Source organism: Colletotrichum graminicola, assembly GCF_000149035.1.
Source record: "Colletotrichum graminicola M1.001 genomic scaffold supercont1.17, whole genome shotgun sequence".
Taxonomy (NCBI): Eukaryota; Fungi; Ascomycota; class Sordariomycetes; order Glomerellales; family Glomerellaceae; genus Colletotrichum; species Colletotrichum graminicola.
Window position 1 is genome coordinate 704653 of NW_007361021.1, and position 20673 is coordinate 725325.

General features: G+C 56.0%; 9 protein-coding genes across 9 annotated transcripts; 4 read left to right on the forward strand and 5 right to left on the reverse strand.

Annotated features, from left to right (window-relative positions):
• Window positions 1–315: 315 nt before the first annotated feature.
• Window positions 316–2142, reverse strand: GLRG_05259 (uncharacterized protein; the record flags this gene model as incomplete). Its single annotated transcript, XM_008095944.1, has 1 exon — window positions 316–2142. One exon carries the CDS (start codon window positions 2140–2142, stop codon window positions 316–318), a length of 1827 nt encoding a protein of 608 aa, XP_008094135.1.
• A 900-nt stretch (window positions 2143–3042) lies between these two features.
• On the forward strand, window positions 3043–5164 carry GLRG_05260 (gamma-glutamyltranspeptidase; the record flags this gene model as incomplete). Its single annotated transcript, XM_008095945.1, has 7 exons — window positions 3043–3046; window positions 3095–3276; window positions 3379–3642; window positions 3709–3868; window positions 3922–3970; window positions 4038–4631; window positions 4702–5164. 7 exons carry the CDS (start codon window positions 3043–3045, stop codon window positions 5162–5164), a joined length of 1716 nt encoding a protein of 571 aa, XP_008094136.1.
• Window positions 5165–5338: 174 nt separating this feature from the next.
• Window positions 5339–7176, reverse strand: GLRG_05261 (glycosyl transferase group 1; the record flags this gene model as incomplete). Its single annotated transcript, XM_008095946.1, has 4 exons — window positions 5339–5514; window positions 5566–6553; window positions 6633–6768; window positions 6818–7176. The coding sequence occupies 4 exons, from the start codon at window positions 7174–7176 to the stop codon at window positions 5339–5341; spliced, it is 1659 nt and encodes a 552-aa protein (XP_008094137.1).
• Window positions 7177–8050: 874 nt separating this feature from the next.
• Window positions 8051–8971, forward strand: GLRG_05262 (uncharacterized protein; the record flags this gene model as incomplete). Its single annotated transcript, XM_008095947.1, has 1 exon — window positions 8051–8971. One exon carries the CDS (start codon window positions 8051–8053, stop codon window positions 8969–8971), a length of 921 nt encoding a protein of 306 aa, XP_008094138.1.
• A 152-nt stretch (window positions 8972–9123) lies between these two features.
• GLRG_05263 (SNARE domain-containing protein) lies at window positions 9124–9982 on the reverse strand (the record flags this gene model as incomplete). Its single annotated transcript, XM_008095948.1, has 2 exons — window positions 9124–9645; window positions 9698–9982. The coding sequence occupies 2 exons, from the start codon at window positions 9980–9982 to the stop codon at window positions 9124–9126; spliced, it is 807 nt and encodes a 268-aa protein (XP_008094139.1).
• A 452-nt stretch (window positions 9983–10434) lies between these two features.
• On the forward strand, window positions 10435–12454 carry GLRG_05264 (nucleoporin protein Ndc1-Nup; the record flags this gene model as incomplete). Its single annotated transcript, XM_008095949.1, has 3 exons — window positions 10435–10573; window positions 10635–11458; window positions 11516–12454. 3 exons carry the CDS (start codon window positions 10435–10437, stop codon window positions 12452–12454), a joined length of 1902 nt encoding a protein of 633 aa, XP_008094140.1.
• Window positions 12455–13385: 931 nt separating this feature from the next.
• GLRG_05265 (sucrase/ferredoxin domain-containing protein) lies at window positions 13386–14720 on the forward strand (the record flags this gene model as incomplete). The annotated part of the gene is made up of 1 exon (XM_008095950.1): window positions 13386–14720. The coding sequence occupies one exon, from the start codon at window positions 13386–13388 to the stop codon at window positions 14718–14720; it is 1335 nt and encodes a 444-aa protein (XP_008094141.1).
• A 1153-nt stretch (window positions 14721–15873) lies between these two features.
• Window positions 15874–16205, reverse strand: GLRG_05266 (uncharacterized protein; the record flags this gene model as incomplete). Its single annotated transcript, XM_008095951.1, has 2 exons — window positions 15874–16072; window positions 16171–16205. The coding sequence occupies 2 exons, from the start codon at window positions 16203–16205 to the stop codon at window positions 15874–15876; spliced, it is 234 nt and encodes a 77-aa protein (XP_008094142.1).
• A 1976-nt stretch (window positions 16206–18181) lies between these two features.
• GLRG_05267 (TAM domain methyltransferase) lies at window positions 18182–19031 on the reverse strand (the record flags this gene model as incomplete). The annotated part of the gene is made up of 4 exons (XM_008095952.1): window positions 18182–18242; window positions 18303–18722; window positions 18785–18838; window positions 19021–19031. 4 exons carry the CDS (start codon window positions 19029–19031, stop codon window positions 18182–18184), a joined length of 546 nt encoding a protein of 181 aa, XP_008094143.1.
• Window positions 19032–20673: the final 1642 nt, after the last annotated feature.

Consider the following 20673-nt stretch of genomic DNA (forward strand, 5'->3'; position numbering starts at 1 on the left):
AGAACTTGGGGGGAGGGCCGGGTCTTTTTCTTCTTCCGTATAGATACATCATCTCCTTAGATCGAGTAGACAGACACTGTAAGGCAGAGAGCCCGCAAAGGGCGGGGGGGGAAAGAGAACAAGACTAGAACCGGTGTCTTGCACCGTATTTACTTTTCATCACGCCACGCTTTGTTTTCTTAGGTGGCCTGCTTGCTGCCTTTTTTTGGATTATTACAGACCAATCAAAATGCTGGTATCACGATGCTTTTTATCTACCCTATCCCGTTGTTGGCCCCCCCCTGCCTTGTTCAAGCAAATCCTTGAGCTGTCCTCTCAAGCAGTCTTCTCCACCCTGTTCAACACGGCGACGCCCTCGACGTGGCCCGTCTGCGGGAAGAAGTCGAAGCCGACGACGCTCTCGATCTCGTACCTGGTCCCTTCGCCGCCGTCGCCGCGGACCAGCACGCCGACGTCGCGGGCCTGGGTGTGGACGTTGCAGCTCACATAGACGACGCGGCGGGGGCCGAAGCGCAGCAGCTGGCCGAGGAAGTCGGCGTCGCAGCCCTTGCGGGGCGGGTCGATGACGACGACGGTCTCGTCGGCCGGGTAGGTGACGTGGGCGAAGAGCTGCGGGGCGTCGGCGGCGAGGAAGTTGCACTGCGACTCGGGCAGGCCGTTGAGCCGGGCGTTCTTGCGCGCGCACTCGATCGAGTCCTGGGCGATGTCGATGCCCGTGCTGCCCTGGAAGAGGGAGGCGAGGGTGATTGTGAAGAGGCCCGAGCCCGAGTAGGCGTCGATGAGGTACTTGATGCGGTCGCGGTGGGGGCCCGCGGGCGGCATGACGCGGTCGCGGATGTAGCCGGTGAAGGTCGGCAGGATGGAGTTGTTGTTCTGGAAGAAGGAGTTGGCGGGGTTGGTGAAGACGTAGGGGCCGATGTACTCGGTCGTCATGGCGCTCGCCTCCGAGAGGCACGTCTTGACGTCGGTGTGCGTGTCGGTGTCGACGCGGATCGCGTCCGAGGGGGTCTCGGCGGGGGGTTGTTCCGGGTTCTGGTCCTCCTCGGCGGCGGCCCCGACGACCTTCTTCTTCGGGTACCGCTTCGTGCTCTCGCGGAGGAGGATGGTGGCGCCCTTTGTGTAGTTGCCGAACTCGCGGGCGATGCGGGAGCGCTCGCGCTTCATGCCGAGGCGGACGGCGTCGGTGCCGATGGGGCAGTCCTCAATGTCGAGCACGGCGCGGCGGCCCTTGACGTTGAAGCCGATCTCGGGGACGCGGTCGAGCGTCTGGCGCGGCCTGTTCTTCTTGTGGTGGCCGGGGGGCCCGTCAAAGTGCGGTGTGAGCTTGGTGCGGTAGCCGTACTGCAGCGGGCTGCCAACGGTCTCACCAACCTCGGGCACGAGGGCCGGGTCGAGGTTGGAGAAGTTGCGGAAGGCCTTCTCGACGATGGTGCGCTTGTGCGCGAGCTGGGCGTCGTAGCTGAGCATCTGGAACTGGCAGCCGGAGCACCGGGTGAAGTACTTGCAGTTGACGCGGGTGTCGTCTCGCAACGGGCCCGGCGTGGCGACGGAGAGGAAGTCGGCCATGGAGTACGACTCGGCGGGGAAGTGGCGGACCACCTTGACCCGGGCCACGTCGCCAGGGGTGACGAAGGGGACGACGTAGATGTGCGTGGGCGGCGAGCCGGCGTGCACGGCGAGGCCGTCGCCGGTGGAGGAGAGGGCGAGGACCTCGACCTCGATCTCGGTGAAGGGGGTCGGGAGGGGTTGTGAGGGGGCGGGGGCGGGGGTGGGCTTGGTCTCGACATCGTCTTCCTTGGCTTCCGCGCCGGTTTCCGCCGCGGCCTCCGCCGGCTCGGGGAGAGAGGCCTTGCGGGACGCGATGAGCGCTTGCACGTCAGCCGCCAAGACATCCTCCGAGGACCCCTCCGTGATGTTTCTCTCACGCTTCGACTTGTGCTGCTTGTCCCTGCCCCTGCCCCGCCCGCCCTGGCCCTGGAACCCGCGCTTGTTGCCGTTGAGCTTGTTACCGCTGTTCTGCCATGTCTTCTGTCCCGACCCCTGCTGAGATGCTGCTGCTGCCGGTGCTGCTGGCTTTGGAGAAGCCTCCTGAGCCGGTTTGGAGGCCGCTTGCGGCTGGGTGGTGTCCTGATTTGACGACATTTTGAAGTTGCGTATGAGCGGCCTGCGAGGCGCAGCCGAGGTGTAAGCGCTGCCGGGGCCGGTGAGTGTGAGAGCCGCTGAAAGGAGTGAAGACGAAGTGAATCTTGGTAGAAGCCGCAGAGACAGACTCATCGAGTCACTTTGAAGGTCTGTCACGGTTGGAGAAGCAGTAATTGCCGGCTACCTGCGCGGACCCAAGAGATGCAGCACCGGGTTCGAACGTGGTGCAATGGTCTCAAAAGGGTAAACCACCGCCTATCAGTGAGAAAGCTTGTGACTTTTTGCGACTCGTGAGGAAAAAAAGTCGTCGGCCACAGCTCCTGGAGGTTTGCTGAGAATTACCCAATTTGCCGACCGCTGATTGGTGTCCCTGGAACGCTAGGCGCGCGATGTGGGGGTGCCGCGAATCCAACGTGACGGCCATCATGCGCACCTCTACCCCGGCGCCCCAGTTTAAAGTAAAGTCGCTTATCAGTACGCTATCAGCGCCTGCCAGATCTGGGGGGGGGGGGAACCAACCACTCTGTGAGTTTGTTCATAGCGACTCAGTCTGTCGCAATCGACGGGGGGATCCATTAGAAATACATGCTAAGTCATGGCACCCCCCCGAACACGGAACAGCTTGGTTTCTAATGCCTTCCCGCCCCTAGCTTTGCCTCATCTTCTTCCGCTGGGTTGTCTCGCAGTTGTTACGTAGCAGGTAGGGAAGGAAGACTGTTCTCCAGATAAAGAGACAATCGTTGAGTGCCGACGTCCAGAGTTGCGCAAGCCTCTCTCTTTCTCCTTGTACTTGGGTGCTACTCTCTCTTATCCGAGTTTCGGCCGTCGAGTCTCGGAGGATCCGTCCGGTGTCTGGTAGCTCAGGACAACCGCTGTCCCTCCGCTTTCGGGGTGTTCAAGATGAGTGAGTTCATCCCATCCAGTGAGCTATCCGCCAACTGACCTTGTCAAGAACCATACACTCCCTCAATATGGCCCTGCTACGCCTCTCTGCTTTTTCTGGCCGAGCTCCGCCCGATCTCGGCCGCGACGGTGCCGCAGTTCGTCTTTAACCCTCATAGTGGCGGCTTGGGCGCCGTCGCGAGTGAGGCCGTGGAGTGCAGCAAAATAGGCCGCGACCTGATCGCGCAAGGCGTACGTCTTTCCATTACCCGATCAAACCCGGGTTGTTTCTAGATTTGTTCTAGGCTTCGCTATGTGACGCCTTTACGCGTGTGACTAACCCCCCTCGTGCAGGGAAACGCCGTCGACGCACTCGTCGGCACGACCTTTTGTGTCGGCACCGTGGGCATGTACCACTCGGGTATCGGCGGCGGCGGGTTCGTCGTGATCAGAGACGCCGACGGAAACTACGAGTCCGTCGACTTCAGGGAGTCGGCCCCGGCCGCCGCATTTCAGGACATGTACAAGGGCAACGTCGAGGGGAGCGTCCGTGGGGGGCTGGCCGTGGGCGTGCCGAGCGAAGTCCGTGGGTTGGAATACATCCACAACAAGTACGGGGTGAGTAAACCCGGTTTGGCGTTGAAGCCATATCGGATCCCAGAGACTGACTTTCGCTTTGCCCAGAGCTTGCCGTGGAAGACTGTCGTCACTCCGGCTGCGCAGCTGGCGACCGCGGGCTTCATAGTCTCTAAGGACTTGGTGCGATACATGGACTCTGCCATAAAGGACCAAAAGAACTTCCTCGTGGAAGACCCCGTGTGGGCCGAGGAGTTTGCTCCGAACGGTCGGTCTTGACCCTGTCCGGTCAGAGATGCAACCCATCTAACAACTTTCCAGGAACGCTTCTCCAGCTCGGCGACACCATCTATCGCAAACGCTACGGCGCGTAAGCCACCACCCAATTTCCCCCCCACCCCCTTTTCCTCAGACACCACAACTAACAACACGCCAAGCACCCTCGCCAAGATTGCGGAAGAAGGCCCGGATGTCTTCTACGCCGGCCCCATTGCCGAGTCCATCGTCGCCACCGCCCGCGCCACGAACGGCACGCTGACCCTCGACGACCTCGCCTCCTACAAGGTCGTCACGCGGCCGTCCCTGTCCACCTCGTACCGCGGCCACCGCCTCGTCTCCATCGGCGCACCCGCCAGCGGCGCCGTGTGCCTCAACACCCTCAAGATCATGGAGCAGTTCGACCCTGCAGAGAGCGCCGACGCCAAGCTCGGCGTTCACCGCTTCGACGAGGCGCTGCGCTTCGCCTACGGCGCGAGGACCCTCCTCGGGGACCCTGACTTCGTCGACGGCATCGGTCCCTTCGAGGACACCCTCCTTGACGAGGACACCGCTAGGGACATCCGGCGCAGAATCCTGGACAACCAGACGCACCCGGTCGAGTGGTACAACCCGCACGGGACGTACGCCAGCGAAGGCTTCGGGACGTCGCACATCGTCACGGCCGACAGGTCGGGCATGGCGACCTCCCTGACCACGACCGTGAACCTCCTTTTCGGTGCCCAGATCATGGACCCGTTGTCCGGTGTGATCCTGTACGTCTCCCCCCTCCTCGCTCTTCTACTCATGGACGGAACCCCACCCCGCTGACCAAGCCAACAACAGCAACAACGAGATGAACGACTTCTCCATCCCCGGCGTCCGCAATGCCTTCGGCTTCGAGCCGTCCCCCGCAAACTTCATCCGCGCCAACAAGCGGCCCCTCTCCTCCATCACCCCCGTCATCGTCGAGCACCCGGATGGCACCCTCTACGTCACCGTCGGCGCCGCGGGAGGCTCGCGCATCCTCAGCTCCACGGCCCAGGTCACCTGGCACGTCCTCGAGCACGGCCGCACCATGAAGGAGGCCCTCCGCGAGCCGCGCCTGCACGACCAGCTCATGCCCAACGTCGTCACCTTCGAGTACCCCTTCGACAACGACACCGTCGCCAGCATGCTGGAGAAGGGCCACCGTGTCAAGTGGGTGCCCGAGGGCGGCAGCGCCGTGCAGGGCATCATCTTCGACGGGGGCGTCTTTGAGGCGGCGAGCGAGCCGCGCCAGAAGAACAGCGGTGCATTCACCGTGTAGAATGTTTTCCTGTTTCGGTTTGTAGAACGGCTTCACACGAATAAAAACAGACGATTAGAGGTTATGGCGCATGGCCCCATGTTTATTTGAGGTTATCTGAAGGGAAAAGGGTATCCTCGAGTCTATCAAGTACATATATATAGAAACACAAGCAAGAGCAGCTAGCAATCGAACCTAGGCCGTCAGCGCCACCAGCTTCTCCATCTGGGCGATCCACTTCTGATCGAACTCGCTCTCAGTGAACCTCTTGGCTGACTGGCGTGCCCGCAGACGGATGGGGAGCGCGTTCTTGATGGAAAGGGCCTTCTCGTAGCCTTCGGCAAACTCCTCGACATTCGTGGCGTGGAAACCTGCGCTCATGTTATTACACGACCATAAGAATGGTTTCATTGCTTACTTACCCGTCGGCTCGCCGTCGACCTTGATGACGATATCCAGCTTTGGGCCACCACTGTCGTGAACCACCGAGATCAGGCCAGCGGCCTGGTATTCAACGACACCGATGCCAAAGTGCTCATTCCACATGCCGTTGACACCCACAGAGGCTCTCTGCAGCCAATCCAGGATCTCGGGCCATGAAGCATCCAGGTGGAACTCGACTCTATCCTTGATGCCGAGCTCGTTTACCAGGAGGCGCAGCTTATACACCCGCTTGGAGTCGTGGTCGTCTCTAACACTACCGATGAGGACCAGTTTCGCATCCTTGGCGGCTTCGGACTTGGTCTTGAGAAACTCAGCAAAGGACTGGATGATAAGGCTGTGGTTCTTCTCGGGGCGGAACTGAGCAATGTAGACCAAGGCCTTCTCGCGCTTCTTCTCGCTGGCTTCCGAGACCTCCACGGCCTCCTCAAGCTCCTCAACGGCGCAAGGCGGGTAGTTGACGGCGATGGGGTAGTTTCTGGCCTTGCCCTGGCGGTAAGGGCCCCAAAGTTTCTGGACGTGACCTTGGGTCCAGGTCGAGTTTGTCATGACCACATCGACAGTAGATCCCATCCGGGAATACAAGGCCGCAAATAATCTCCAGTAAAACTTCTTGACCTTGCCTCGGAAACCAACTCCCTTGCCAGCATTGACACCTTGTGTTCCGGTCGTAGACTCGGGGTCAAGCGACTGCAGCATGTCGGTCGAGATCGTGGGGTAGTGCACATAGGCGCAGGTAGGGACTCTGCGGAAGAGTAGCTTAGACAGGCCCAAGGAGAAGGCGTAGCCCATTGTATCGATAAAGATATCTGGAACAAGGAGCTGGAATGCATCCCAAGCCAAAACCACAGATCCAAGCGATTGCCCAAGAAGTGTGAAGTGAGGCCATGTCGAGGGGAGGACAAGGTGTCGCGTGCTGAGGTAGAGGAAGTTGACAGAAGGGGGATGGAGGTTGATGTTGAATCGGGTCTGAGACATCGTGTTAGCATGCGCAAAAGAGGGGCTGTACGTATGTGTGTGTGTGTGTGCGTGTGCCAGGGAGGCAAACCTTAATGCGCGCAAGCATTGCCTGCTTGTTTACTTCATGATCGCCAGTGTAGACAACGCAGAGCGCCTTCGGGTAGCGTTCCTGAGTGGTCTTAATGGCAGCCCAAAGGACTCGCTCGCCGCCTCCGCCGGCATTGCTTTGTGCTGTTAGTGACTGCCCTCGTTTGTCATTCACGGTCAACGTACCAGAAGGGGTGGAAGAAGCCGACGACTCCGGTCCAGTCTGCATCTTTCTTCTCAGAGCTTCCGGAAGCTTGTGCCTGCACATTGTCTTTGGTACTGCTTGCACCCTTCCTAGATGTCTGTGTGAAGGACTGCTGCTCTGCGTTCATGAGCTCCAAGAGCTGCGCCTTCCTTCCCTCTGTCTTCTTCCGCAGGTACAGTCCCAGCAGAGACCCAAGACCTCTCATAATGTAGGGGAACATGATAAAGATGGCTATTGGGGATATGGCAATGATCGGTACGACAACGTAGACGAGAGTCCAGGGGTCGAGGCCGAAGGAAAAGGGCTTTTGCCCAGACGGCGCTGAGCAGGTCTCGGGCATCGGAGGCCGAAGAAGTCGTGGGGTTGATGGGTGTAAAATGTTTTATTTTCTCTCGTTCGTTGCGACGTGACCGTGGTGGTGTTCAGGAGGAAAAGAAAAGGCGGTCGAGGCCGAAGAAGGCGGCGGTCTGGTCCAGCTTCTGCATCGCCCGTTGACGTCGTGGTGGGATGAGGTGTAGAATGGACGGGAAACAGGCCAGGTTGTACTGCAAGCTATAAAATGGGGGAGCTTCAGCGCAGTTATCCTTCCTTGCTCGTACTGCGGCACTGGTCAGTGGAACCCCGCAAGGGTCCAGGTCTTTTCCGGCCCGGCAAGCTGAGCCAACCTGCGCTGGACTGTTAAACGGTGACGCGCTGACGGGAGCGGTGGGGCTGCATTGCCCAGCTGCCTAGGTACCGTCGACCGACAACAGGAGACTTTCGGGTACTTAGGTACTTGCTGCATGGCTCTCTCCCACCTTTCCTCACCGCCCGCCAGGCCTGTGGCGGCAGATTCATTCAAGCAGTCGAACAGACCCGCTATTGCAGCTTCCCATTGACCACTAAGAGTCAATCATTGATTCTTCTCACTCTCAGATACTCCGTATACCTATTCAATACGGAATTCATCATAATTCACAACCTCTCCGACCGGGCCGTCAGAATTGCCGTTCCCTTGGTGACTCACTCGAAACCCGAAAGCCCTCTGATGAGCGTGTGACCTTCTCATCATGGCTTCCCTCAGAGCGGCGCGTTGCGCTGTCGCGCCCGGCTTGCGCCAACCACTGGGCTGCTCGCCAGCAAAGTCGCTTTCACAGTCTGCCTCGCTTCGTCCGAACATGAGACCGACGACGCTGCGCCCTTTCCAGAGGGCGGCAGGTGTCAGGAACCTATCCATGGGTGCCTGTGTCGAAAGCAGTGTCCAAGCTACTGGGGAGGCTCTCATCTGGTTGAACTCCTTCAGCTCTGCAGGACACTGGGGCACCACAATCCTCTTTGCAGCCTTTGCCGTCACTGTCGTCAGAACGCCACTCCAGATGATCACCAAGCAAATTGTCAACAAACAGGCCGAAGCCATGCCCTTACTCCACGCCTGGAGTTTTCAACTCCGTTCCAATCGCCTCTCGAATGCTCTGCAACTAGCCCGGACTCGGAAAAGGCTCTTCAAGGAACGAGGATGCCAGAACTGGAAGGCCTGGGCCCCCGCACTCGGCATACCCATCTGGTTTCTCATGTCCGAAACTCTGAGGCGGCTTTGTGGTGCTCGTGGAGGCTGGCTGTCCTTGTTGTCGGGTAACTATAGGGACGCCGCCCAGCCAACTGCTGATGCGGCGGCATCTCTCTCAGAGCAGGCGTCTGCGCCCCTATCATCTTCAGTTCAAGCTGTCTCGGACGGCCTGCAGTCTCTCGGCTCGACCGTGGAAGCTGGTATGGCCAACGGCGGCATGTTGTGGTTCACCGATCTCACGGTAGCCGATCCCACAATGGCCCTGCCCGGAATGCTGATGTTGACGATGGGTTACGCAATGTTCCCGAGGCAAGAGGAGATGAGAAAGCTTGTGTTCGACCTCGGAAACTCCCAAGTGTACATGGCCCCCGGCCTGAGATGGAGGGTTCGTCTTCAGAGGGGACTGCTTGTCTCGGCAATCCTCGTGCCCGCGCTCTGCAGCAACCTCCCAGCCGGCCTGTTTCTTTACTGGACCGCGTCCATGGCCTTCAGCCAGGTCTCTGGCAAGGTGGTAGACGTCGTATTTCCGAAGCCTCGCGCCGTTCAACCTTGCCGGCGCAAGGAGCCCATGATCTTACCGGTATCATAGATGAGTGATGACGATGCACGATAGAGAAGAAAACTTATTTCGGAATTATGTCCTCGGCTCCAGAGAAGCCCTGATGTACAATAAAAGCAAGACGCCACCGAAACGCCACTGTAGCAATAGCAAACAAACAAAGACAGAAACCCAGTGCCATACTAGTCCAAGACAATCGCAAGGATGACAATGGTGAGGATGACTGCGAGGATCAACATCAGACAGCACCCCTTGTTTCGGGCTGCCTTTTGATGCCTTGCTGCCTGGCGGAGCTCGACCTGGGCGCCGCGGGTATCGTCGCGCACGTCTTCTACATTGTCTGCGATCGATGTGAGCTGCTCCCCTTGCTCCGTCACAATCTGCGCGACCTGTCTGAATAATACGTTCAGATCACCAACGCCCTGTTCGATGTTCCGGATCTCCTCCTCGCGCTCGATGATGAGCGCCTCCTGGAAGTCCACCTCATCCTGCGACGCAAGACGGCTGACCTCCTGCTGCTGCTGTAACTCGAGGCGTTCCCCAGCCCCGGCCGAAGCGTCTGGCGCCTCGCCTTCGGTTGCTGCGCGCGCGGCTGTGACAGACGCCCGCTGTTTCTCGAGGGCCTTTCTCTGGATATCTTGGAATTCTTGGAGGACGTTCTGGAAGTCGGTCGATATTCTGGACTGCTCGTACTTTTGTTGTTTCTGGATTTCGCGTTAGCAGAGGTTATGCGCCGAGGCTTTGGTTGACACGAACCGTCAAATCGTCCCAGGTCTGAAGCTTCTTGACTCCATCTCCAATCTCCTTGCAGAGGTCTCGGGTCTTCTCGAGGTGGTCGTGGACCCGTTCCCTGACGCGGGGGGTGTCGCGCTTCGTTCCGAGGATGTTGACATCGGTGGTGAGCTGCTGGATGTTGCGCCGCAGGTTGAAGATCTTGTTTGTCAACTGGGACTGAAGTTGCTTGAATTCGGGGTCATCAGAGTAGTTGCCCTGGCGGCCCGATCGGCCAGCTTCAAGCGATGATAGCTGGTCGAATGACATGGCGACGATGGTAAATGCAAGAAACCACAAGTAAAAGGTATCAAAGAAATGGTGTCGTTTCGATTCCTGAGGCGACTTGGATCAGCGTTGACAAGTTGAAGGGTGGGTGGGTAATTAAACTCGTCATGACGACAGGAACCGACCGGTATGTCGTCGTAGGCTGTGGCTGGAACACTACGCAACGTGCCTCCCCCACCCAATCAGCTCGCTTTCGCAATTGTGGTGCCTGATTGTATCTTATCTGCACGTGATTAGCGTGGCTCATTCCTTGCTCCTGGTGGGTCCCAGGGACGTCGGTGCTCAAGTGAGCTGGATCCGGAGCTGCAGTTGTTGTTGCACTGGAGATTTTTACATAATTTACTTCCAGACAGATCCAGGCCACGGCACAGTCCACGTGCAGCCTCGTCAACCTCGTCCCAAAAACACGGTCTCGATGACCATGCAACTTCGGCATGGCACCGGCAATAGTCAGAAGGGCTCCTTATAAGGATTTTCTGCAGCCTGCGCTTCAAAGGCGATTTTCTTCCACCGCGACCATTCTCCTTGGTCTATCTTACGTCCAAGCCATATTGCTCTCTGGCTGGAGCTCTTGTGAGTAGTCGCCCAGACGATGCAAGCTCGCAAAGCTTCTCAACTGACATGTTCCCTCCAGATTTCTGGTCTTGGTTCCCCATTGGCCCCGCTGGCTTCCGAACGATATTCCTCTTCACCTGCGGCCTGTCGATCCTGGTCCTGCGTATTGCCCAGTACCACGTCGGCGCCCGCGCTTCCAACTCAACCTTCCACACGTTCACACAGTTCTTTTTCAGCATCCACACCCTCGAGGCATTTCTTTTCTACAGCTTCTCGAGCGCGCTTTTTAGCCATGTGTACCTGTGGTCCCTACCGGAGAGCGCCAACTTGGGATGGGTCACGTACTATAGTGGGGGCGAGCGCGCCAGGGTGAACGAGAGAATGCTGTGTTTCTACTGCTACATGGGTATCAGCGCTGTTGTCCAGGCCATCTTCCACTTCTACCACGACACCGACAAGCTCATCATCGACGTGTCGAGGTCCGAGGGAGACGAAGCCAAGGCCTCGGGGGATGCTTCGCTGAGCAAGGTCTTGGGCGAAGTGCCTGCGATCCTTATCCAGTCTAGTGTTCGATGCCTCAGCGTCGCTCCCATTGCCGCCGTGGTTCACATGCTGCTTTTGCGGTCCTTCGTCTGGGGATGGGCATTATTTTTCCTGCGACCGTTCTACAACATCCCGAAAACCAACATGCTGCCGCCTACTCAGCCCTGGGACATGCCTTTGTTTTTCCGTTGCGCTGTAGCCGGCTTCCTCCTCAACATCGTATGGAAGACGGCGAACCATGCGTTTTCGACATTCATGGTGAAGCCCCCGCTCAAGAATGGCAAGCCTCTCACCAGCGAATCCAAGGATCCGAACGGAAGTCTTCTCAACGGACTCAAGAGCAAGAAAGACCAGATTCGGGTGAGTGCATCTGGGTGGATGAGGTTTCTTGTGTGGTGCCCTAGCTAACAAACGCAGTGCTTTGCCCTCTGGGAGCTGGCGTACATCGCACGCAATGACGAAGGCAGGCGCAAGGCCATCTTCCAGGACATCGATCGTAAGGATGGCTCCACGTGGTCCCAGATCTACGTCCACTGCCTCAATGTCATCAAGAGTGTCGAGAACAGAATCGATGACTACGGGAAGCCTGCGGCTGTTCCGGTTGCTCCTGTCCAGCCTGAAGAAGCGCGGGCTCGCTCCTCAGCTCCTTTGAAAGAGGACCCAATTTACCAGAGCAAGCCCGCCAACAGGACGGTGCGCGGCGAGATGGAGAAGGCTCTCAGCCAAGTTGGGCGGCATTCCGGCGCCTCGCCTATATCACAGCTCAGCCCCGTGGCGAAGAAGACGCTCCGAGGCGCTCGTGATAAGATTTTGAGCAAGGAACAGCAAGAGGCATTGTCATCGCCTCAACTGAAGAGCCAGTTCCAGACATGGGCTCTGAAGGTCATCAGCAACGAGTACGTCGGCTGGGTTTTCCGCCAAGAGTTCCGGAACCGACTCACCGCCGTTGTGCTCGGAACACCCTACTCAGAGCTGAGCCAATACGTCAATGCGGCCGATGTGCTCAGCCTGTTGGCTGTACACAGCCTTATGGAGGATACGTTCGGCAAGGTCCACAAGGACATTCCTACCATCATCAGGACTTTCACCACAGTCATCAGCAAGATTGAGGCGTTCAAGGCCAACTTTCCAGTCCATTGGACCGATATCGAGCAGAACAGAGCCGCGCCGGAGGTGGATGCTCTGATTTCAGCCTTGAAGACAGGCTTGACCCAGGTGATTGCCGAGTTTGAACCTTACAGCAGTGACCTGAGGTTGACTCGCACGGACATGAGACTGGCGAAGGAGGCCGCAGGCCAACAGGTCTCCCTGAGAGAGGACAAGCCTCGACTTCCCGAGATGCAGCAGACACGCTAGGAGCGGTTTGTGTCATATGTAGTAAGGCAATATTACCAGCGTGGATTGTGAGGGCGTTGGGCGGGCAAAAGGGCACATGCATAACGTGTATCATAGAAGGAATGTCGGTAAAACACAGTCCAGACTGCATCTGATAATCCGTGACCGCAAGTTTCCTCTTGTCACATGCGATCAAGGTGCACAAGCCATGCCTTTTCTGCGCAAGTCGGCCGGCAGAGAGGAAGGACATGAGACGATTGGATGCCGGCGATTGGGCACGACCATGCGTGTGAGACAGTGGACGCTAACGATGGGCTCATGCCTCCGCCCAAGCCAGCAGGATGGGACAAAATGAATCGATCTTTCATTATGCCGAAGGCCCATTCTCCTTCCCAGCCCGTCCATCCCATTGTGATGGTTGTCTATGAGCGCCTGGAATCCGAAAAGTTAGTGCCCGTTGCCGCTAGGCTGCATTCCGAACCGGAAGACGGCAAGGAAAGCCTGTGAGCTACAAGGGTCCGCATGGGATGTGGTACCCCCACTTGAGCTTTGTGGAAGGTCAAGCAGGTGCTATGGCTGAGCCCATTAGCGAAATCAAACAAAATGAACGACCCCAGCCAACCTCCCCCGTCCCGTCCTGCTCGTCATCACCTTCAACCCGCCCTTTTTAATCTTGTTTACCAACCCCCATTTCCTCCCTCTCTCAACCATACTATACCCTCTTTTTTCTCTCTCTATGTAATGTCTAACATCGACCCCTCCTCTTAGCTTGGTCACTTTGCGCTTCACGCTATTCGAACCGGCTCTTTTTCCACCCAGCCATGCTTTTACTGTCTGTGCTACTTTCTCATGCATTGGCTCGCCCGCCCATGATCCCCAACCTGAAAACTCGTCGCTTCCCGGGTTGAGTCCTCAACGCTGGGAGCCTTCCCCTCCCTCGAAATTCTTCCCGATGTTTTCTCCACGGGCGATATTCCGTTTCATATACGGTAGTTTCTACTTTGTCCTTTGCTTCCTACTTACTCTACTCCTCCTCATCACCCCGGGCGACACCATCTACCAGGCCTACTCGAACAACCAGCCATATAATATATGGATCATTGCCGCTACTCTGGTCCTCACCCTCCTCATCGTCTCCTTCATCTATGCGACGCGGCTGTATCTCAACAAGACGATCCTCGCATCAATACCGAAATCATGGGTTCCCATCGAGAAGGGCGACGTGAACAAAAAGGTTCACGAGATGATCACGGCCGACCTGAAGCGCAGCGCAGCCATCGCCTACGACGCGCGGCCGCGGATCGAAACGAGTTTGTTGGGTAGCGACATGGGAGACGTGCTGGCGGAGAAGCAGAACTCTGGTGGTAGTGCGGCCAGGAAGCGGTTCCAGCTCCCGACATTGAAAAAGCCGGCAACAACGGAGAAAGAAACCGGCATCGCGCTACCACCGAGACGACCTGTTTGGGGCGAAATCGAACACTACGGGTGGGCATCCCCAAACTCGATCGACCTACCGGATCTGCAATACAGCACCGTCCTCTCCGAACTACCGAACCTAATCGAAGCGAAAGCCCTGACGCTGGCGCCTCCCGACCCTTCCTCTCACGCCCACCCACCGATGCTAGATGCCGATGCCGTGGCTCTACTGCAGCGGCCTTTACCCATGAGTCTGCGCGATTATCTCAGTCATCTGGCTGAGTTGGGCGTCATCTCGCTTAATGCAACGACCGCGGACTTTCTCTCCACATACGAATATGCGCGCTTCTCGACACGGCCGATATCGAATGCTCAGTTCCGCGAAGTCATGCATTTGTTTGCTGCAATACTACGCGGCATGCGACCTCTAGATCCCGCGGTCCTGGGGCCTATGGACGAGCCTGGCGAGGTCTCGGACAGCGACATTGACAACGATGCGCCCATGGCCACCAACCCTACCACTCCACGCAGCTTATCTCGGTCTGCAACGCAGAGCACGCAAGGGTCCTACAAAAGGAGAGGGCCGGCATTGAATGCGCGCAACTCGTCGGCCAATACATGGGCTCAGTATCGTACCGCGCCCGCAACCCCGTTGGGCACATTAGCCGGGGCAATATCGAGGTCCTCGAGCTTGAACAGCTTCGCCCAGACTCGGCAGGCATACGGCCCCCATCAATTCTCATCAAACGCCAGTCTGAGATCGAGGGCATCAGGCAGCTCTACCTCGGGCTCCGTCATCCGCTTAGCAACGCGGACAGACTCGACAGACTTGCCTTATATCCTCTCACTGCGGGAAACCAGGACTAGCTGAGCTTGGAAACAACCAATTACAAAAAGAACAAAAAAAAACATCACGATTGAACGACTATGGGCACTGCATGATATCCACGGAGTTTGGGAGAAGGGGGGCTTCGAAGGAGGGCTCCCATTTTTTGTCGTATTATATAATTGTTGAATTGCAAATAGGCACACGTATACAAACACAGCCGTATTCTCGGAGAAGGTCCTACCGCCCAGCTGTGATGATTCCCTGCTCAGAAGCCGCCCAACGAACGCTCGGCTATGCGACCGTGACATCTGCACTCGTCCCGATCCAACGTTGTTTGGGCTGCGGGACGGGAGATTGCATCATGCGTCCTTGCGGCGCGCCGTTGGGGGGGCGAAGGCGCGCTTTGACAAGGGCCTCGTTCCCAAAGGCAATCGTCGTGAGTTGCCACGGCCTCACGGGTGGCTTCTGGCGCCGGCTAGAGATTTGAGCTTATGTGCAAGCCTCCTGCGCTTGGGGGCGGGGATTTTCCGAAGAGTGTGGCTTGCGCGTGGGTGTCGAATCGAAACGATTGTGTTTGGAGGGGACGGGGTGGAAGGGTACAGTGACATGTAATAAGTCTGGGCTTACCTATTCAAGGTGGCACATTGTGTGGTGAGCCCAAACTTGTTACATGTCACTGTACGGATATGTTTGGGGGCATATGGGTTAGGGGATATGGGTTGGGGAGTACTCCGTACTGTTGGGGGATTTTGGTTCCAACACTGTGGGTTGCCTGTGTGCAGAGCGCCTATCACTGTGATCGCACGCTGTGGTCGGCAGTCGGTAGCCAATGGCGCTGGCTGACCTCGAAGGTACTTGGATGTCGCATTAGCCATGCACGACGTCTGCGGTACCCATTTTACGTCCGCATCAAGTGTTCCGAGAAGACGTTCACGCCTCTTCTCCCAGGTGTATTAGAGTTTCGGGTCCGGGTCCACAACGACGGGTACGGCGGAGTGGGGCCGTGCCGGACTCGCGCTGCCGCCGCGCCGTGCACCACAGGGGAGGTGACATTTTGGGGCTTTGGGGTCTGCATAGTCAATCACCCGTGTAAGCCACTTTTTTTTCCACCCGTAAAGCATGTCGAGTACTCACTGTTTCAGTCTCGATGATGCGCGGGTACTTTCGTCACCCAAGTATTAAAAGCGAAAGCAAATCAGGTCACTCGTTTCTGGGCCTTGGACATGGTCTTGTTGATTTTTTCGGACATTTCCTTCTTGTGCTGCTCGTCGGAGGTCGTCGTGCGAGGCAGCATAGGGTTAGGGGATTCATCATCCCCGAGGAAGAGTTGCAAGCGTTGGTCCTGGAGGCGCCGGGTCTCGTTGGGGTCGGCGGCGCGGCTTGAGGAGGCGTCACTAGGGGAATAACAGGTTAGCTAAGAAAATAACGTCGAGTGTTTTTAAAGAAAACAAAAAGGGAAAAAAAAGGAAAAGAAAAGTCGGGGGTCTCATACCCGTTGACGATGGACGTGTTTGAAGTTGTGTCCATGGCTGTTCACTGGGGAGGATCACCCGCTGTTGTATATGCTAAAGTTCGGATTTGAAGGAATAGAGTGCTGGATTTAGGTCAAACTCTGGAAGAAAGGGTATCTAAGGATGGCACAAGCAATCCATAGTCAAGATGAATCGGTAGGATAGCAAAAGACTTTATATTCTGAGATGCTGGCTTACCTTGGACTCTGCACATAGTATCCATATCCTTGTCCCGTATACCCTCCCGTTGGCCGTTTTCCATAAGGCGACTGTTCTACCGCTTGTCTGCCACCAATGCCTGCCTGATGGCTGACCAATGGGAAACACCAAGGGACTCCCGTCCGCCCGCCTCCGAGCGCGCACACACCGTTTGGGAGTCTTATGTCCTAGCTTCTCTGTCCTATCACCTCCCTCCCAGGGCGGGGGTGGACCGACAAGGGGGGATGGACCATGGTGTTGACCAATGTCCGACAGGGGGGACGACATCACCACGAGTGGCACCAGCACTCAGCAGCAGCCGGACAAGCGCGCACACACACGCAGCCAGCTCGTTACCCATGCAGGTGACCAATGTTATTTATTATTTATTGGAGAATATCATGTTTTGCGTAAGAACCCGATTTAGGACATGATACCTCTGGTCTTTTTGACAGCCTCCGCCCCAACGTTCGACCTTAGGTTGCTTATGTAGTTGAGTGATGTGTCCATGCATAGACACAGTAATGGCTACCTCATTGATACAACGCTGAAAAGTAAAATAAAAAGTACCTGATGGGTGTCAGATGCAGTTGCATTGCAAATATAATGGATGTACACAACCAAGGGCCTGGCCTGTCTAAGATTGTGGTGCAAGAAGACAAGCCCACCGGTCTTGAAGGTGCCTTGTCTGGAACGGGCAACTAGGTAGGTACCTGATTGCACGCTCTTGCAAATACACGTGTACATGTACGGATGGTACATGCTTCAAATTGATATGCAAGGGTATTGGGCAGACCAGGGATAGGAGGGCGAATGACGGAGCCGTGGGTGCTCATTGCTTTTTCCCTACCCGCCGCAGGGTTTATGGTTGTTACTCGAGGACAGAGGCTGGAAGCGGAGCCGCAACGACGGAGAGATGCCTACACATGCTCGGCTGTATGAGGATAGCTCAGGTCGCACTCTTTCACATTCGAGTGCCCGGGTAGGTGGACGAAAGACTGGCGGCGGGGAGGCGGGCTGCCTTGGAAACCACTTACAGTTGATTGTCCCACATGGCGGCGCTGACATGCGCCTCCCGCAGTCCACATGGTCCGTCTCGGGTCGTTGTGCCGGCAAAATGAGTGCCTGCTTTTACGACAGTGTTTCGCCCAGTCGTCAGCGAAGGACCGAGGCCCTCATACAACTGCTTTTTGGTTCTAAAAGGGAACAGACTCTATGAAAAATACACGCGCTTCGAACGTTGCAACTCGAGTACTCGAACTTTTTCTCAGCATCACGTGGTGACGTACTTACAGCCGCACACGGAGTGGTGTGGGCATATCTGCAACTGGCCTCTGCCATGATTGGGAGCTTCATCGAACCGCCTTAGAGAGATCGCGTCGGAGGTATAGTGAGAGTTAAGTAGAGAGTGGATATTTTTCAACTGGTATGAAGACTAATGGGGGGAATTTGGACGGTCGAAAAGCATTCGGCTTCATACTGGGAAAGCCTTCAAGGTATGTATGAGATATCGACGAACACACTTCACACAAAAACCTGCAGCCTTCAACACCCATCATAATGCCTGAGAGATTCTCACTTGCAATGGAACCTTCTGCCAAAAGACGCATGATCATTGTTACTGAACATGAAACCTAGCTATAGCTCGAAGGTGCCGAACCCCCTCGAGGACGTCTGAACGTTCCAGCCTTGTCATCTCAGACATACACGTTTTATCAAACGTCTCTATTGCAGTAACAAGAACAGACCAAATACGGAGTCCGTGGATTCTGTGTAAGACGTCATCGTCCTAACCTAGGGATGGCTCGCCTCCTTCTCTTCCGTCTCCTCAGGCTTCCGGCCCCAGACGACATAACTAATCCACTGGTTAGTCATCTCAGTTCAGTGAGCAGTGTATTCGCTGCTATATACTCACACTTCGTAGTACGCGTGAATTCCAATCTTCTTGTGCTCGTTCCTGACCTCGGCGCAGAAGACTCTCGCCTCTTCGGGGCTCCAATTGAGGACACGAGTGAACGCTGCCATCGAGATGGCTTCGATTCCCTTCAGGGCAGATTCTTGAGCCCAATACCCAAGCTCCTTATGTTTCTCGTCCTTGGCCCACGGGTTGAAAGGCCACTTTGCTTTCTTCTCAACGACATCCACAAAGCCAGCATTCTCTAGCATACTCTTGAAGCTAGCAGCAGCAGTCATTACGCGGCCTATCTTATCAGTAGCCTCGACAATACACTTTGTCCATTTCAAGGGCACAAAGTCCTCAGTCATGGTGTCATCGTCACACGTCTGTGGGAACATATTGTCATGAAGCTCAAGGTAGCCGCCCGGCTCAAGGTTTCTGTTTCCCGCCATAGAAGTCAGCGCAGTCAAAACTATATCAGTATCATGACATCCACTTACTCGTACGCCTGCGCAATCACATCTGGCCAGTTGGAGAAGCTCCCACACATGTTCCTGATGAAGATGAAGTCAAAAGGCACCCCCCAAGTCTACTCTTTTTCATTGTCATCAACCTCAAAACTGCAATTAGGAGACACGCTAAAGATGCTTATCAGATGGGTTTATAAGAGTCTATCTATTGAAGAGTCACCTACAAATCGGACTGGACTGAGCTCAGATCAACGCCAATAACCTACACACCAGTCATTTCTCTCTTGGGCCTGAGCTGTAACTTGACAGGACAGACCGCTGCTCCAGGATGCTGATCGGCTGTCACAAAGGTCAGTATGCGCAGAACCCAGTGTGGAGAAATCGCTTACCGTAATCCTGAGCCCAGATTCCGGTGCCTGTGCCGACGTCTAGAACCCTTTTGGCACCGTTATTCTTCGGGCTGAGACACAGATTATTGTCCCAGGTCAGAATCCAGAGATGGTGGTTTAGGTCTGTAAAAAAAGACAGTACCTGTTGGCAAAGCTCTTCTGAAAAGACACGTACCCAGGCGGTCTTACTCCCTCTATAGAATCCTATTACATCAGAGACAGCCTCGTACGGGGGTGAGCCGCCAAGGCATACCTCATCATTAGAAGTCATCTATTCTACGCACGAAGGTTGCCTCAGTATCCGCACTCGATATCAACATGAGAACCACTCACTTCCATCGCTGAGACGATGGTAAGTCCGGCCGTTCTCTCGACGATATTCGAGAATGCTAGAGTGCAAAGAGGCTAGCGAATTGTCGAAGGACTAATGTGATTTGAGCCACAAGATCCACAACCCAGTCCAAGAGGGGCAACTAACTTAGCCACCGAGGGAGGACGCATCGTCATCGTGAGAGCCCTGTGTTGTTGATATCAGCTCCGTGGTTACTACGACAAAGCATACAACCATGCAGGGCTCTGATAAGCTCACCTCAGCTGCCGGCTGTTGCGTATTATCGGCCATGGAGTTCTGCTGTACTGGGGATCGGTTTTCTTGCAGTTATAAATGGAGTGTGTAGAGCCGAGGTCAAGTGAAGAACCAGATGAGGGGAAAGCAATCTGATGAGTCCCATGCTGTGTCCTTCCAATAAGGGGAACGCCCCCTTGTTGATGTCTCCATCCATATGCGCGACCGCCCCCGCTTGTATGCCGTGTCTGTTGGTTCACCCAGTTACACTCACGCAACTCATGACAAGTTGATTGGTCTGCGATAACTTTGTCATTATGGGTCTGCATAGGCGAGAACGGGTTCAGCATCCGGCTAAGTGTATTCCCCGGACGATATTGCCGCAATAGAGCGCATCTCCGGGTGCAGAAAAGTCGGAGCATGCAGGGTTCGGGGCTCCCTTGGCACCTTGGGAACTAACCAAACAAGAACCCCGCGGAAGCTATGGGATCTGTTGTACATGCCCTGAAATATGAGAAAACATCTGGTTTCAATTGAGGGGTTAATCCGTTCGACGCAGAGAGATACAGTGACTCCCCACCCGTGTGCCCTCTGCCTGTTGAGCCCTTCTCAGGTTTCCGGGTGGTGCTGGCTACAGTACCAGATGCCACAGAGCACACCAGACTTGGTAGTCGGGAGCGAATATTGGGAGGCCTTCGCTCGTATCTTTGTTAGGCAGTTGGGTTGGCGATGGTTGATGGTCGAGGTGACCTGCTACCACAGCAGGGTACTGACCAGTTCAAAAGCATGTGTTACGTTCGTCACTGAAGATATTCGTTTCAACAGGCCATCAGGCCTCGTTGGGGAGAGTATTTGAAAATCAATAACAAACTGATACTGCGTACTTGTCATAGACGTTTAGCATCTCGAAATGCAGTCGCATTATACCAGGAAACCGTAAATCCACCTGGTCACTTGCCAACGAT